The sequence below is a fragment of the Herpailurus yagouaroundi genome, unplaced genomic scaffold, assembly GCF_014898765.1.
Source record: "Herpailurus yagouaroundi ecotype Mexico unplaced genomic scaffold, PumYag 160, whole genome shotgun sequence".
NCBI lineage: Eukaryota > Metazoa > Chordata > Mammalia > Carnivora > Felidae > Herpailurus > Herpailurus yagouaroundi.
In genome coordinates this window covers 33,355,499-33,370,455 of record NW_024412401.1, presented here as the reverse complement: position 1 = coordinate 33,370,455, position 14,957 = coordinate 33,355,499, and the positions used below count along the sequence as shown (strand labels likewise).

The following is a 14,957-nucleotide window of genomic DNA, read 5'->3' as shown; positions in this document are numbered from 1 at the left end:
TTGTGAGTCTCCTGTGAATCTTATTGGGCTAACTTAATTAGACAAACCATACCCACAAGTCTCTTTATGATAAGCCCTGCTCTAACTTGGGCTTCTGCTGGGACTCCTGAGGGACAATACTCTTAAAGCTTCTCAGAGACCTGTTGTTTAAGTGAATGGATCTCTGGAACAGCACCTTGAATCTTCCTGAGATCTTAACATAAAATTTTATAGTCACACTCTCAGCTTCATCTTTAGACCTTGCTTCCTGACAGTGCCCTAGATTTTGTTTTTGCCTGGAAGCCATTCTTAATTTTAGCATCATTTGCCTTTTGGAGAAGCAAGGAATTTTCACATACAGCAAGTCCTGGCTTCTTTTTATTTAACAGTGTTTCCTTTCGCTTCTGTGTCTCTTCTTACATTTTTACATTTTAAGCAAGAAGCTAAGTGGCACCTTCAAAATTTGTCTTGAAATCTCCTTAGCTAGATCACCCAGTTCATTAGGTTTATTCTCTAATTTACACATTCCTGGGGGTGATTTTCTGACACCACATAACAAAGATCTTCTTTTCTCCACTTTTCAATAAGATTTTTTTATGACTTTAAGCTTTTACCCATAGCTTCCTTGAGGAACTTCTGCAAAGTGTATTCAGTACTCTCTAGCTTTTACTAACTCCTCAAAGTCCATTCAACTTCCACAGTCTGATGGCAAAGCCACTTCCACATTTTAGGTTTGTTACAGCATTGCCACATTCAAGATACCAAAATATGTATTCATTATCTATTGATGCATAACAAATTACCCCAAATTTACTGCCTTAAAACAATAAATATTTATCATCTCAGTTTCTGTGAGTCAAGAATTCTGGGATGGTTTGCCTCATGGTTCTGGATGGTCTTTTGTGAAATTGAAATCCAGACGTTGGCTGGGCCCACCATAATCTGAAGGCATGACTGAGGCCGGAGAATCTGTTTCCATGTTCATTCTTCTCACTGTTGGCAGGAGGCCTCAGTTTTTCACTATCTTTTGGCCGGAAGCCTCCGTTTCTTCCCATGTGGGTATCTCCATCGAGTTGCGAGAGTGTCCTTCACAATATGGTAGCTGTTTTTGTCCAGCAGTGATTGATCTGAGATTGAGAGGGAGAGAGAGAGGGAGGTGGAAGGTAAAATGTGTTTTATGATCTACTCTCAGAAGTATGCCATTGCTTCCACTTTATTCATTAGAAGTAAGTCACTAAGTTCAGTTCATACTTCAGGGGAGAGAAATGAGTCTCTGCCTCTTGAAAGGAGAAATATCAAAGAATGTGTGGACACATTTAAAAATCACTGCGGAGATCATAGCACTTTCCTGTTTAGAAACCCTTCAGTGGCTGCCAGTCATATTTAGAATAAAATACATAGCCTTTCATGGCTGGTCCCTGCCCACCTGCTGGATATTGGTTTTCTACTTGCCTTCTTGTCACTGTTCTTTAACTACTTCTAGCCTTACCTCATTCTTTGAACAAGATGGGCTTCCCTTCTCCTTTCCTCTCGCTCTCTCTCTCCTCCCCCTTCTTCACCTCCCTCTCCCTCTCCCTTTCTCTCTCTCTCTCCCTTTCTCTCTCCCGCCTCCAACAATTATTTCTTCTCCCTAGAATGCTTTGTCCCCTGATGTTTGCCAACTTGACTACTTTATATCATTTAGATCTTAGTTTAAATATCACTTCCTCATAGAAGGAGGATCAACTAATCTGAGATAGCTACAAAAATACTTCTATCGTATTATACTATTTTAATATTTTGTATAGTATTTGCATTATTTTTGTTTGTTTGTTTACCTTTTTGATTATCATCTGTCCTCCCTCCCACTTGAATGTAAGCTCCATGAGAGTTTGGGTCTTTTCTTTGATTTACATTGCTTTTTCATCATTGCCTAAAATTTTATTTGGTATATGGTAGATGTGCAACAAATATATTTTATATGATTTTATAAATTATGTATAAATTTATTTTATATATTTTGTTATTCTGATAGACTGTAAACTGAACAAGGGCAGGATTGTGTTAGTCTTGTTCACTGATGCATTCTTAGGACCTGGCACCTAGGAAACATTCAAAATTTGAAAAATAATATAGGTGAGGAAATTTGGAGATCCAAGGCAGAGCCAAGGCTCAAACCCAGGCCTTCCTGATTCTAAACTATTAGTACCATAACCTGTAAAGTTTCTCAAAGAGCCATTCCTCTTCTCTTAGTTCTGTATTCTGGTATTTGCTAATGCACTTATATAAATCATTTCACAGTTATATTCAGTGGACATGTACTATTTAAGATCCATAGTTTTCATGTAACATTCTTTAAATATTTTGATATGTCGGTATAGTTCACGTACTAGTTTTCTAGGACATTTTGAGGATTTATATTTGTTTCAACAAGCTTAACTTGTCACCTTCTATATTTTACTTCAGGGCCTGGAATCAGGTATTAAAACTCTTGGTATGTAATGTACTTTGGGTCTACAACAACACTTAGAGAAGTATAAAACATAGATTACAGTGGTCATTCTAAAATGTCTGGCTAATTCAGTAAGCATGTATGACATGCATACCATTTTGTACAACCTATACACTGCTAGGCAGTGGAATGGAATGTCGTCTCTACTCTCACAGCAGCTCGAGCCATAGTTGAGGAAATTAGATCTCTACTGTGCTGTAAGCACTAAGAAGTGCTTTGGTTTTTTGTGAGGTGTTTGTTTTGTTTTGTTTTGTTTTTGAGTGTAATGAGCCTCCCTTTCCTACTTTTCTTCTGTCTTTAAGATTTGTTGGAATACCTGGAGGGCTTCTGGAACTATATGTCCCAGATAACCATCATCAGGTAAACTTGGGATTGTTATTAATAGAAACATTGTCTTGAGGAGGGATGCAGGATGCTTTACTGGTTGTCTCTGGGTTGAAGCATTAAAGCCATCAATTTAGTCTACTAGGCCAAAGACTGTTGCCGTACGCCAGGCTTAATCCAGTATTCTGGGCTTAATTTTCTTGGCCTTTGTGATATAGTTTTAAAAGATATTGAGATAGGGGCGCCTGGGTGGCACAGTTGGTTAAGCGTCCGACTTCAGCCAGGTCACGATCTCGCGGTCCGTGAGTTCGAGCCCCGCGTCAGGCTCTGGGTGGATGGCTCAGAGCCTGGAGCCTGTTTCCGATTCTGTGTCTCCCTCTCTCTCTGCCCCTCCCCTGTTCATGCTCTGTCTCTCTCTCCCAAAAATAAATAAACGTTGAAAAAAAAATTAAAAAAAAAAAGATATTGAGATAAATTTTAAGCAAATGCTTTTATCTTCTTCTATTTTTAGATCACCACGCTTATTAATCATAAAGATAATACCAAAAAGTCTGATAAAACTCTGCAAGCAATTCAGCGTGTAGGACAAGCTGTCAACTTGGCAGTTGGAAGATTTGTTAAAGTAGGGGAAGCTATAGCCAATGAAAACTGGGACTTGAAAGAAGAAATAACTATTGCCTGTATTGAAGCTAAACAAGCAGGTATGTGATATTGATATTAAAACTTTTTTATACCAATTTTATTGCTTTGGATACCATGACAGATTATTGTCTTATTTTGAGCAAAAATATGTTCTGTGCTTTAGCCCTGTGATTATAGATTCCTATAGATTCCTATGGATTCCTATAGATTCTGGATTAGCTTCCAGAAATATGGAACTTCTCTTGGCTCAAGTCCTAAATCTGACACACTGAATTCTTTCACTGGGTAGGGAGATGGTCTTCCATTCTTGCCATTAGCCATTGAAATGCCAGAGATACAGAGGAATGTGGGGCATAGTCTCTGTCCTCAAGGAGCAAATTAGCATGCTCAGGGTTGTAAGTTTGAGCCCCATGTTGGGTGTAGAGATCACTGAAAAATAAAATCTTCAAAAAAAAATTAGCGTATTCCTATACTCTATAGCAGACAAATCATAGTGACTACAAATTTTATGAAGTCCCACAGTTCTCTATAGCTGGTGGCACAGAAGCCTGAGAGACCCTGGGGTATTTTGATGGATACAAGTAGTTCAGCCTTGTTGAAGTATAATTTTTCCATTTTTTCTTTCAATAAATATTTAGTGAGTGCTGGCTATATGCCAGGCTTTCTTTTAGGCCATTGTGAAATAGCTGTGTGTACATCAGTCAAATGTCTACCCTCATGGAGCTTTCATTCTAGTGAGGGAGACCAGAAACAAATGAATAGATATATAATTATTATTCATGAAAAAATAAAGCAGAGTAAGGGTTAGGAGACCAGAGGAGGTATGTTTTACAGAGGACAGCTTTTCTCAACTTTGATACTGTTGACATTTGGGGCCAGATAATTATTTGTTGATAATTCTTTGTTGGTGGTGGGGGCTGTCCTGTGCATTATAAAGTATTTACCAGAATCCCTAGCTTCTACCTATTAGAAGCCAGTAGATTCCCTCTTCTCCCACTGTGACACCAAATCTTGTAACATTCCAGACCTTGTCAAATGTCCTTTTTGGGGTCTAAATGGCCCCCAGTTGAGAACTACTAAGGTAGAGAGTCAGGAAATCCTCTAAGGAAGTAACATTGTTGCAGAGACTGAAAAATGAGGGCCACAGCTACATGAATGAATGAATATCTGAAAGAATGGTATTTCTGGAAAGGAGAAGAGTGAGAATAGGTATGTCCTTCTAGGCAGAGATAGGAACTTTGGACTGTGTTCTAAGTATAATAGGAAGCCTAATGGAAGGTTTCATACAAGGTGGTGGCATAATCTCATATTTTAAAAAGGTCACTGGTGGGGTGCCTGGGTGGCTCAGTCGGTTGAGCATCCGATTTCGGCCCAGGTTGTGATCTCACAGCTCGTGAGTTCAAGCCCTGCGTCAGGCTCTGTGCTGATACCTCAGAGCCTGGAGCCTGTTCCAAATTCTGTGTCTCCCTCTCTCTCTGTCCCTCCGTCTGTCTGTCTCTCTCTCTCTTCTCTCTCTTTCTCTCTCTCAAAAATAAATACACATTTATTTTATTATTTTAGTGTTTATTTTTGAGAGATAACGCCAAGGTTTGGATAACTCTAAGGTTTGGAGTATGAACAGCTAGGGAAATGGTGGTGCTATTTACTGTGGGAGGAGCAGGTATATTTAGAGGGTCATCTGGGTGAGATAAGGCCAAGTAAATATGGAGGGGCCAACCAGGTCATATATGGTCCTGTGTGTTCTATGAATGACTTCAGGTATTACTCTGTAGATGACAGACTGAGGAAATTTCAGCCAGATGAGAGACATACTTTGTCTTTCTGGTAGTATGGAGGAAATGAACAAAGAGGGTTGATTGAAAGAGTTCAGACATAGGGAGGGAAATTACTATGGAAGCTTCTACAGTAAACCATGCTAAGCCAAGGCAATGTCTTAGAGATAATAAAGAACAGGGAGGGCGTGCAAAATATTAAGGTGGTTAAATAGCTAGAACTTTGGTATTAGCTAAAAGAAAGGGAGGATTCTGAGTTGACTCTTGAATTTCTAGCCATTCACTGTGATAGTGAATAAACTTTAAGTGGGGAAGGAGGGATGGCCTCATTGTATTTATAACTTGTATTTTGCCTACATTTTAAAGAGGATTTGAAATAGCTTACAATAAAAGATATATGTTTAATAAACCCATTATAATAGGAGATGAAAATAAATATTCTGGAAAGTTTGGCCAACGCTGTTACTTTAATTAAGCATGAAATTTATCTTTGAAAATCCTGAAAGGCAAGACAAAAATGTGGAAAAGAAAGGGTTATGTAATACTCATTGTTTGTTGAAAGGAAACAGACCAGCTCGTCAAGAGGAGAGCAACTTTTTTCCTGGCACTAAATTATTGTGTGGGCACTTATACAACAGACATTACATAAGGCAGTGGACAATTCAACAGAAAATGTAGAGATGGTCTACATATTACTGTTTTTTTATAGCAACCCTTAATTAGGTTTTTGAATAGGTTTTGAATAGAGTTTTTTTAATGAAAGGGCAAGCTGAGTCCTACTCACCTTATGGGCTTTGTAGGATGTTACTGTGCTCCTGTGTATGGTGAGGAAAGAGGACATGGTCCACCGACCCGCACTCCTGTAGACTGTGGCTCTCTGTGAGTAACTCTGAGCCCAGGCGGCTCCATACAGGAATCTTTCAGAAGCCATCTGTTGTCATGGGCTCTGCCTGTTGTCTCTTTTCATTTGGAAGTTGCCTTTCCCCTCTTGAGAACTACCTCTTATGTCACTCTGGTAAGAGAATGAGAATGGCGCCTCCTGGAATTGTATATATGGAAGCCCTAATTTCTCTTAACATGCACAAATTTAAGACTTAACTTGAATTACTCCTGAAATGTTTCGGGTCCACTCAGGCCATAGTAATCAATTTCTCCTCTGAACAATTTAATATTTATTTGAGGGGAATAATGTAAAGTAGTGATAAAGAACTAGGACTTTGGAGTCAGACTGCCTGGATTTTAGTCCCAGCTTTTCACTTGATACCAGTGTGATATTGATAAACTTTTTTAAACCTCAGTTTTCTCATCAATAAAATAGGGGTGATGTTAGTGTTTACAGAAGTGTTTTGATATAATGCATGTATGCATTTGGCTCATAGAAAGTACTCGATAAGTATTAGTTGTTATACTTATTACTGTTTTTCTTTTTTCTTTCTTCTGTTGAGTTCTTTTTTTTTTTTTAAGATTTTTTTTTTTTAAAGTAATCTCTACACCCAACATGGGGCTTGAACTTATGACCTGCAGGATTAAGAGTCACATGCTCCACTGACTGAGCCAGCCAGGGGCCCCTCCTCTGTTGAGTTCTTACACTGTGTTTTTACCTTTTTTTAAAATTGAGGTATAGTTGACATATAAAGTTAAGTTCGTTTTGATGTACAGCATAGTGACTCAATATTTGTACATACAGTTGGCTTTAGACAACGCAGGGATTAGGGGTACTGACCCCCTGTGCAGTTGGAAATTGATGTATAACTTTGACTCCCCAAAAATTTAACTGATAGCTTACTGTTGACCATAAGCCTTACCGATAACATAAACAGTTGGTTAACACATCTTTTGCGTGTTATTACTGTATTCTTACAATAAAGGAAGCTAGAGAAAAAAAAATATTAAGAAAGTCATAAGGAAGAGAATATACATTTGTAATACTATACTGTTTTTACTGAAAAAAAAAATCTGCATGTAAATGGACCCACAGCATTCAAACCCATGTTGTTTAAGGGTCAACTACATTGTGAAATACTCACACAGTAAGTCTAGTTAATATCTGTCATCAGATATAGTTAAAAAAAAATTGTGATGAGAACTTTTAAGATTTAGTGTCTTAAAAATAAGCAATATTTTCAAAAATATGCAATACAGTATTAACTATAGCTGCCACGCTGTGTATCACATCCCATAACTTATTTATTTGGTAACTAGAAGTTTATAATTTTAGACTCCACCCAATTTGTGCCCCTCCTCCAATATTTTTACTTGTCTACTTAGGTTTTATAGTTTATATGGGAGCTCAATAAATATTTGTATTTAACCGACTTTGGATTTTCACATTAAGACACAACAGTAATTACATATACAAGTTAAAAATGGCAACCACGAAGCTAAAAGGACAGCTCTGTGACTTTTTCAGAAAGCTAATTTCTGAACAGTCTACACTTTGAACAGCTTTATAATGTTAAGAAAGAATTTGACCATGTTGGTGGAGCTAACCAAATGTTACCATCCCACGTAGTTAGGAGTTTAATGCCTGGGTTTAGTCAGAAAAAGGAAAAGTTATATAATACCATATGTGCAGGCTCATATGTAGTATCTTTGAGGATTGAGAGCTGTAGGAAAAAGTAACATTTTCCAGAGGTAGAGAGGAAACATTTTTATCCTCTAAATTATTGCAAACTGATACTAATCCTCTTGCCCCTTTTTGTGTACATAAAAGTTTAATTCTAACCTTTCTATTCCTCTGTATATTTTGCTATGTAAACTGTATTAGTAACCTATTGTGTAACAAATTAACCCAAACCTAGCAACTTAAAACCACATTTATTACCTCACATAGTTTCTGAAGGTCAGAAGTCAGAGAGTGGCTTAGCCAGCTGGGTCTGGGTCACTGTCTCTCATGAGGTTGTACTCAAGGTGTCTGTTGGGCCTGTAGCTATCTGAAAGCTTGACTGGACCGCAGGATCTATTGCTTTCCTCTTTTGATTTTTGGCAGGCTTTACTTCTTTGTTGGCTTTGGCCAGAGGCCTTAGTTTCACCTTACCTATGCCTCTTTGTAGGAATGGCTACTTACAACATGGTAGTTGGCTTCCCTCAGACAGAGAGAGTGAGCGAGAGCAACCAAGATGGCTACCTTAGTGTCTTTAAAAACCTAATCTTGGAGGTGACAAACCATCACTTCTACCCTACCAACCCTGGTGTGATGTGGGAGGAAACCACACAAAGATGTAGATTCCAGGAGGTGGGGAACTTTGGGAGCCATCTTGGAGGCTGGCTACCACAGACTTCCTCTTATTAGTAGAGTTTCAGCTGTTGTCATGATATGTAACCAATACATATCTAGTGGCTTATCCTTTGGGTTTTCCTGTGTTGTTTCAGATTCCTGTTGTCTGAAAGTAAATTTATCATACCCCTTTCTGTGACCTTCTTTCTGATTAAAAAAAAATGATTTAGGTTCACAAACTCGAAGCCTTTTTTTTTTTTTTTTTTTTTTTTCATTTCTCCTTCTTTTCTTATCACTGTTCAGGTTCGAATTTTATATTTTCTTTCCTTGGTATCTCTCAAATCATCTTTTTTATATTCCCATGGCTGCCATCCTTGCAAGATCCTTACTACTTCATACCCACCGATGACATAGCTGCCTCATTAGTACCCTGACTTTGAGTCTCTCCTTTCTAGTCCAGGTGCTTTCACCAGACTTATCCTAAATCTTGATTTCATTCTGTCACACCCTATGACCTGTCCGTGAAAGTTCAGGTACTTTTATTCAGTATCATTAACCTATGGGCAGATACTTTATTGGATGTATATAATGATATTGACAAGGGGACTTTTGTGAGAAAATCAATCTATTATGTACTGAGGTTTACTTAGGATGTAAAAAATTATCTTGAACATTGCAAGATGATGGAAAGTTTATTTTTTTTAAATTGTTAAGTTAAACCGTAAAGTTTGGAAGAAATTATAGCCTGGTTTCATTTTTAAGGAGAACATATATTTGTATTGTTTTATTGATGCATAATTGCTATTACAGAAATCAAAGCATTTTGATGGCAACATTTTGATAGTGAAGAAGAGACTTTTTCTAGAAGGTTGGAAGTTTATTTGGTACAATGGGCATGGTATGCTAGGCATCGTAAGAAGTATAAATTCAAACAGCAGGTCTCAGGGTCAGCCTGTGGTTTGAGTTCTCAGGATAGATCTTTCATTGTTTTCCCATGCAGAGCCCAGGTGCCCAACAGATAAACCAGATTGTTATTTCCTTTTGCCAGTGGATCATTTTTCTACGCCCCCTTTTCACTGAAGATGCCTCCCAAGGGGCACAAAGCTTTGTCTTTTTTTCCGTGGGTGTTCATAAAAACCCTAGCCCCTTCAGGGTATGGAGATGTGCAGTGACCCCTACCCCTTACCCCAGTACACCTCTGTCTCCTCACCCCTGGCCAAAGCCATGGCAGCTGCTTACTGCTCTGCTTTGGGTTCTCCTTTTTTTTAACTTTTATAAAACTTTTTTTTTAATGTTTACTTATTTTTGAGAGAGAGAGACAGAGACAGAGTGTGAGCCGGGAAGGGACAGAGAAGGAGACACAGAATCTGAAGCAGGCTCCGGGCTCAGCTGTCAGCACAAAACCCAATGTGAGCTCGATCTCACAGTATGTGAGTTCGAGCCCACATAAGTCAGACACTCAACTGACTGAGCCACCCAGGCACCCCTTAACTTTTTTTTTTAATGTTTATTCATTTTTGAGAAAGCGAGAGAGAGAGAGAGAGAGAGAGAGAGAGAGAGAGAGAGAGAGAATATGAATGGGGTAGGGGCAGAGAGAGAGGGAGACACAGAATCCGAAGCAGGCTCCAGGTTCCGAGCTGTCAGCGCAGAGCGCCCCCCTTCTTCTTATTTCGTTTTTTTAATGTTTATTTATTTTTGAGAGAGAAAACACGTGAGCAGGGGAGGGGCAGAGAGAGAGGAGACAAAGAATCCAAAGTAGGCTTTAGGCTCCAAGCTGTCAGCACAGAGCCTGATGCAGGGCTCGAACCCACGAACCAGGAGATCACGACTTGAGCCATGGTCAGACGCTTAACTGACTGAGCTACCCAGGCGCCCCAGAGCAGGAGGCTTTTTAGATCATGTAGTTGGCTATACCACTGGAAACAAAAGTTAATATATTTGTCAAACTTGGTGAAGGCAACCAATTTTTCAAAGTTCTCAAAGTTCATTATTTTGTCATTCAGGAGCCTCATATGATAATCCTTGTGTTCATCGAAGAGTAGCTATTTCTTCTTCTTGAAATTAAACTCCAAAGCCAATGTCTAACTGTTGAGCATGATCTCTCTTCAAGAGTAAAGTCTAGATTTTAATTTAAGTGCATCTTATTCCCAATTTAACTTTTCACCCTTGCCTTTCTTGTTAGGAGAAACAATTGCAGCACTTACAGATATAAGCAGCTTGAATCACCCAGAATCTGATGGCCAGATCACAATTTTTGCGGATAAAACAGGCGTTATAAAGGCTGCAAGATTACTTCTTTCTTCAGTGACAAAAGTGTTGTTGCTGGCAGACCGAGTAGTCATTAAGCAGATAATAACATCAAGAAATAAGGTACTTGTCTTTCTTGTGTTTCTATACTTGTGACTTTCAGGGTTGTTCAAAAAGTATCTTTTAGGTTAATTACAGGTAATTTGGCAATGCTTGTCAGTTTTAATGTTTATAACTCCACTTGTCTATAGCTTAAAAGTGGTATTTCTTCTGTACCTATAAGTCCTAAACAATGTGTGTTCTGGGTCTAAACTTTTAGATGCAAATAATATTTCTTCTCAGAAAACCATTATCTACTTGTTTAAGCTTATTCGTTAAAGCTTTTCTTGTATACAAATTCAGGAAGAAAAGCCAAGCACCATGACAACATATGTAGTGGAAACGTAGTTGATAAAAATACCAAATTCCTCAGTATCTTTTTTTCAGAGTCAGAGGATAATAATTTATGAGCTTAAGAAAAAAAATTCAGTCATCTGAAACCACAATTATCCAAATTTCTACAAAATTTCTACATGCAGTATCCCTAGAGACAATGGATAATCATGAGGCTTACAGAATAAATTTAAACTCTCCCAGCCTAGAACTTTTCCAGTCTCTTCAGCTAATGGTTGTGCTCCTCCATCATCTGGGAGGCTAGGGCATGTACAGTCACTTCTTTCCCTGGATGATTCCCTAGGCAAGGAGGAGGGGAGTCTGCCAGGGAAGAGGTTGTCTTAGTCAAGTTTGAGGACAAAACTACCAGAAGAATGTTGAGTGAATCAGAGTGTGAGTTTCAAAAGAAAAAGAATTTGGAGAGGTAGACCGGGCAGTGCCAGAGGGACAAGAGAAAACCTTCCTGTCTGTGAAAGGTAAGAGTGTCCACGCAGTGGCGGCCATCGGCCTTATCTGTCCTAGGCGCCTGCACTTCCTGAGCTGCCAGGGCAGATTGACACACCAAACATCCATCACATCCTCAGTTTAAAAAAGTAAACACAGGATATCTGTGTTTTCTTTACCTATCTTGGTCTGACGAAAGCTAATCCAGTGGTGTTATTTTAGAGAAAGGGATTTGAAAATATGTTTCACATTTACTTACTTTACTTCTAATATCAAGAAAACACCTAACATTGTCTGTTGGCTCTGCTAGAGATTTCTCGCTTCTTTCACCCCAGCTTCCCAAAGCCTCTTGGCAACTGATTTATTCGACACAGGCAATTCCTGATTCATCCAAACCGTTTTCCTGCGCTCGAAGTGCCACAATTCCCTTTCCACTCCTCACAGTGCAGTGACCTTCCTTCCACTTCTTCCACTTCTTGGGAAGAATGGGGTTCCTGGGTTCTGGTTCACTGAACCTCGAGGCTTCTGTGTGTCGTCTTTTTCCTCCCTCGCTCCCTAGTTCTCTGAAGATTTGATTACCTCCGTCCTGCACACTTCCACCTTCTCCAGACTTTGCTACATGAATGATCTCCTCTGTCTATTGAGGCATTTCTTGTACTCTTTTTCCTTTTAACTTTCAGAGTAACACCAAGTCTTCCCATCCTAAAGACAAATCATTCACTAGATGATGTTAACTTTTGGGTCTGCTTCACTACTGCTCTGGGCTCTTCCTTTCCTGCCTTCTCCTCCTTAGCTTTCCCCTAGAATTCAGTTTCTCCTTTTCCCTGGGTACTCAGCCTCGACATCTCAGTCTCTTTCACATCTACACATGACAATAAAATATTCTGTTTTGCAGGTTCTTGCAACTATGGAAAGACTGGAGAAAGTGAATAGCTTTCAAGAGTTTGTCCAAATATTCAGTCAATTTGGAAATGAAATGGTGGAGTTTGCACATCTAACTGGTGATAGACAAAATGTATGTATTCACCACATTCAAAAATCTTCAAATGCATGCATACTTTTTAATTTGGATGGAGGTGTGATCTTTGTGATCATTTGGGTTGGTTTCTTTGCTTATTAAACTTGTAACCTTGCTGTTGAAAGCCTTTCATAAAAGAGCCAGGATAAAGTAAATAAATCTGCATGGTGTTTTGTTTTTGTGGGGTTTTTTTGTTTTGTTTTTTTTTTTTTTTTGCATACATACAACTGTTAAATATGTTCTCACTACACACACTAAGAAAGGTCATACTTGCCTTTACGGCTCAAATCTAATATTCCCTCTTCTATGAAACTACATTTTACCGTCTACCCAGGCTCAGACAAATAAATTGAGTCATCATATATATTCTGATAGTATTTTGTTGTATATCTTGTTAATTCTTTTTGTAACTTGTTATATATTATTCTGCTCTGATCTGTTTCTGTAAGTTTTCTACATTAGATCACTAGTAATAACTCAAGCATTGTTTATCTGCATTAGCTATGTATTAGGTACTTAATGTACATGATCTCTTTAATTTTGAAAACATTCCTGCAAGGTAGGTATTGTTATTACTGTTTTACACCTGAGGAAACAGAACCTGAGATGATAATAAACTTTTCCCAGGTCACTCTTCTAGCAGATTCAACTCTGTTATGTCTGATTTTGGAGCCTGTAATTTTCAGCCTACACCATGATATTAGTTCTTGTAGGTCTGTTCCCCAATTTAGACTATAAGCTCATAAGTTTAGGGAGGTGGAAAAGCATGTTGTATTTAGGGTTGACTTTTCTTTGTTGGGGTATTCTTGCATGAGTTCATCTTGTTAGCAGGTTAAATATATAATGACCTCTTCTTGAGATGTTTTGGTATAGTCACATAGGGTATCATGTTGGGCATGTACAATCCTGGTTGTAGCTGAAGTTAGAAGAAGCATATTGGCCTGGAAAGTGGCAGGCTGGATTGTATGCTTAAGTTAGTGTTTCTTGGACCATCTGGAGTTTCTGGAGACTTCTCTTGTGTCCTGTGGACCAGCCTTCTAACAGATTGAGATGCCATTTTCTTTTATCATTTGTTATCACCATACAATATGTGGTTCATGTATGACTTACAAGTCACAAATGAAAACACTAATATGGCAGGTGAAATTTTTGTGTAATTCAGATTTCAGTGACCATAAGTAAAGTTTTATTGGGACATAGCCATGTTAGTCGAATATTGTCTAGAGGTGGCTTTCATACTATGATGGCAGAATTAAGTAGTTGTTTCAGAGACCATTTGACCCAGAAAACCTAAAAAGTTTATTGTCTGGCCTTTTATTAAAAATGACTGCTGACCTCTGATTTAGATGGTCGTGACCAAAGTATTATGAGAGTATTTGGTTCTAGATTTGATCACAATATTTAGGTACTTTATGTGATAGCACACATTCTATCAAGGGCTCTATGAAGAGAAACTAAAAGAAAAAAATTCAAAGCACAGTGCCTGCTTCAGACTTTATAATCTACTTGGAAGAAACTCTATGCCCAAGAAACGTCTTAAGAATATTTCAGAGCAGCATATTGGTTAAGTTTAGGACAAATAAAACTCCGTTTGAGATGAATAAATACTTGGAGGGGATTAATCAGACATGGTCTCTGAAAGAGGTGACTTCTAAGTATCTATTGGGAAGGAAATATTAGCCCATAAATACTTGATTAATAAGCAACTGTTAATTGAGTAAAGGATAGGATGGTTGTTTCCGGTCAGGAGAGAGGTGTGTCCACATAGGCATGAGACTGTCTGGCATGCAGGCCGCCAGAGCGTGAGCCGCGAGGCAACACCCCCCTCGGTCTCAGTCCCTGGCTCTGCTGCCCTCAGTAGGGGCAGCTGTTTCTTCCCACACATCGTGTTGATGTATTTAGATCAAAGTGGTGACATTTTATAAAACTTTATCCTGGTTTTTTTTCACCTTGTCACCTTTTAAACAATGTTAGTTGGCTGAGTCTTGTTATCGTTGAATAAATGATTTGCCAAGAAATCGGATTGTTTATAGGATCCTAGACTGTTCAATGATTTTATTTCATTTTTAGGATCTGAAAGATGAGAAGAAAAAGGCAAAAATGGCAGCAGCAAGGGCAGTTCTTGAAAAGTGTACAATGATGCTTCTCACAGCCTCAAAGGTAGGAACACTTTTGTTTTACCTGATTAAACGCACCTAACTTACGTATTTTACATTTTTAGAAAGATCAGAGTGATAAATCAGAACATAGGCCACAGCAGTCAAATCTGTTATTCTTTAGCAAGAATGTTAACTTCCTTCCCCAGTTCCAAACAGCAGTTAATCCGTGAGTCAGCTTTGAGTGAGCAGCCGAGCGGAAGATGGTGTATTGGGTGCTGTGACTCGGGCCTGT

At 38.6% G+C, this 14,957-nt stretch overlaps 1 protein-coding gene across 1 annotated transcript in view; it reads left to right on the top strand.

Moving 5' to 3' along the window:
• Positions 1 to 14,957, top strand: part of CTNNAL1 (catenin alpha like 1) — a 68,352-nt gene that overhangs the window by 20,622 nt on the left and 32,773 nt on the right. The window contains exons 4-7 of the mRNA XM_040481173.1: positions 3,306 to 3,495; positions 10,608 to 10,795; positions 12,444 to 12,563; positions 14,637 to 14,726. Coding sequence (XP_040337107.1) covers positions 3,306 to 3,495; positions 10,608 to 10,795; positions 12,444 to 12,563; positions 14,637 to 14,726 — 588 coding nt within the window. The remainder of the gene's footprint in view (positions 1 to 3,305; positions 3,496 to 10,607; positions 10,796 to 12,443; positions 12,564 to 14,636; positions 14,727 to 14,957) is intronic.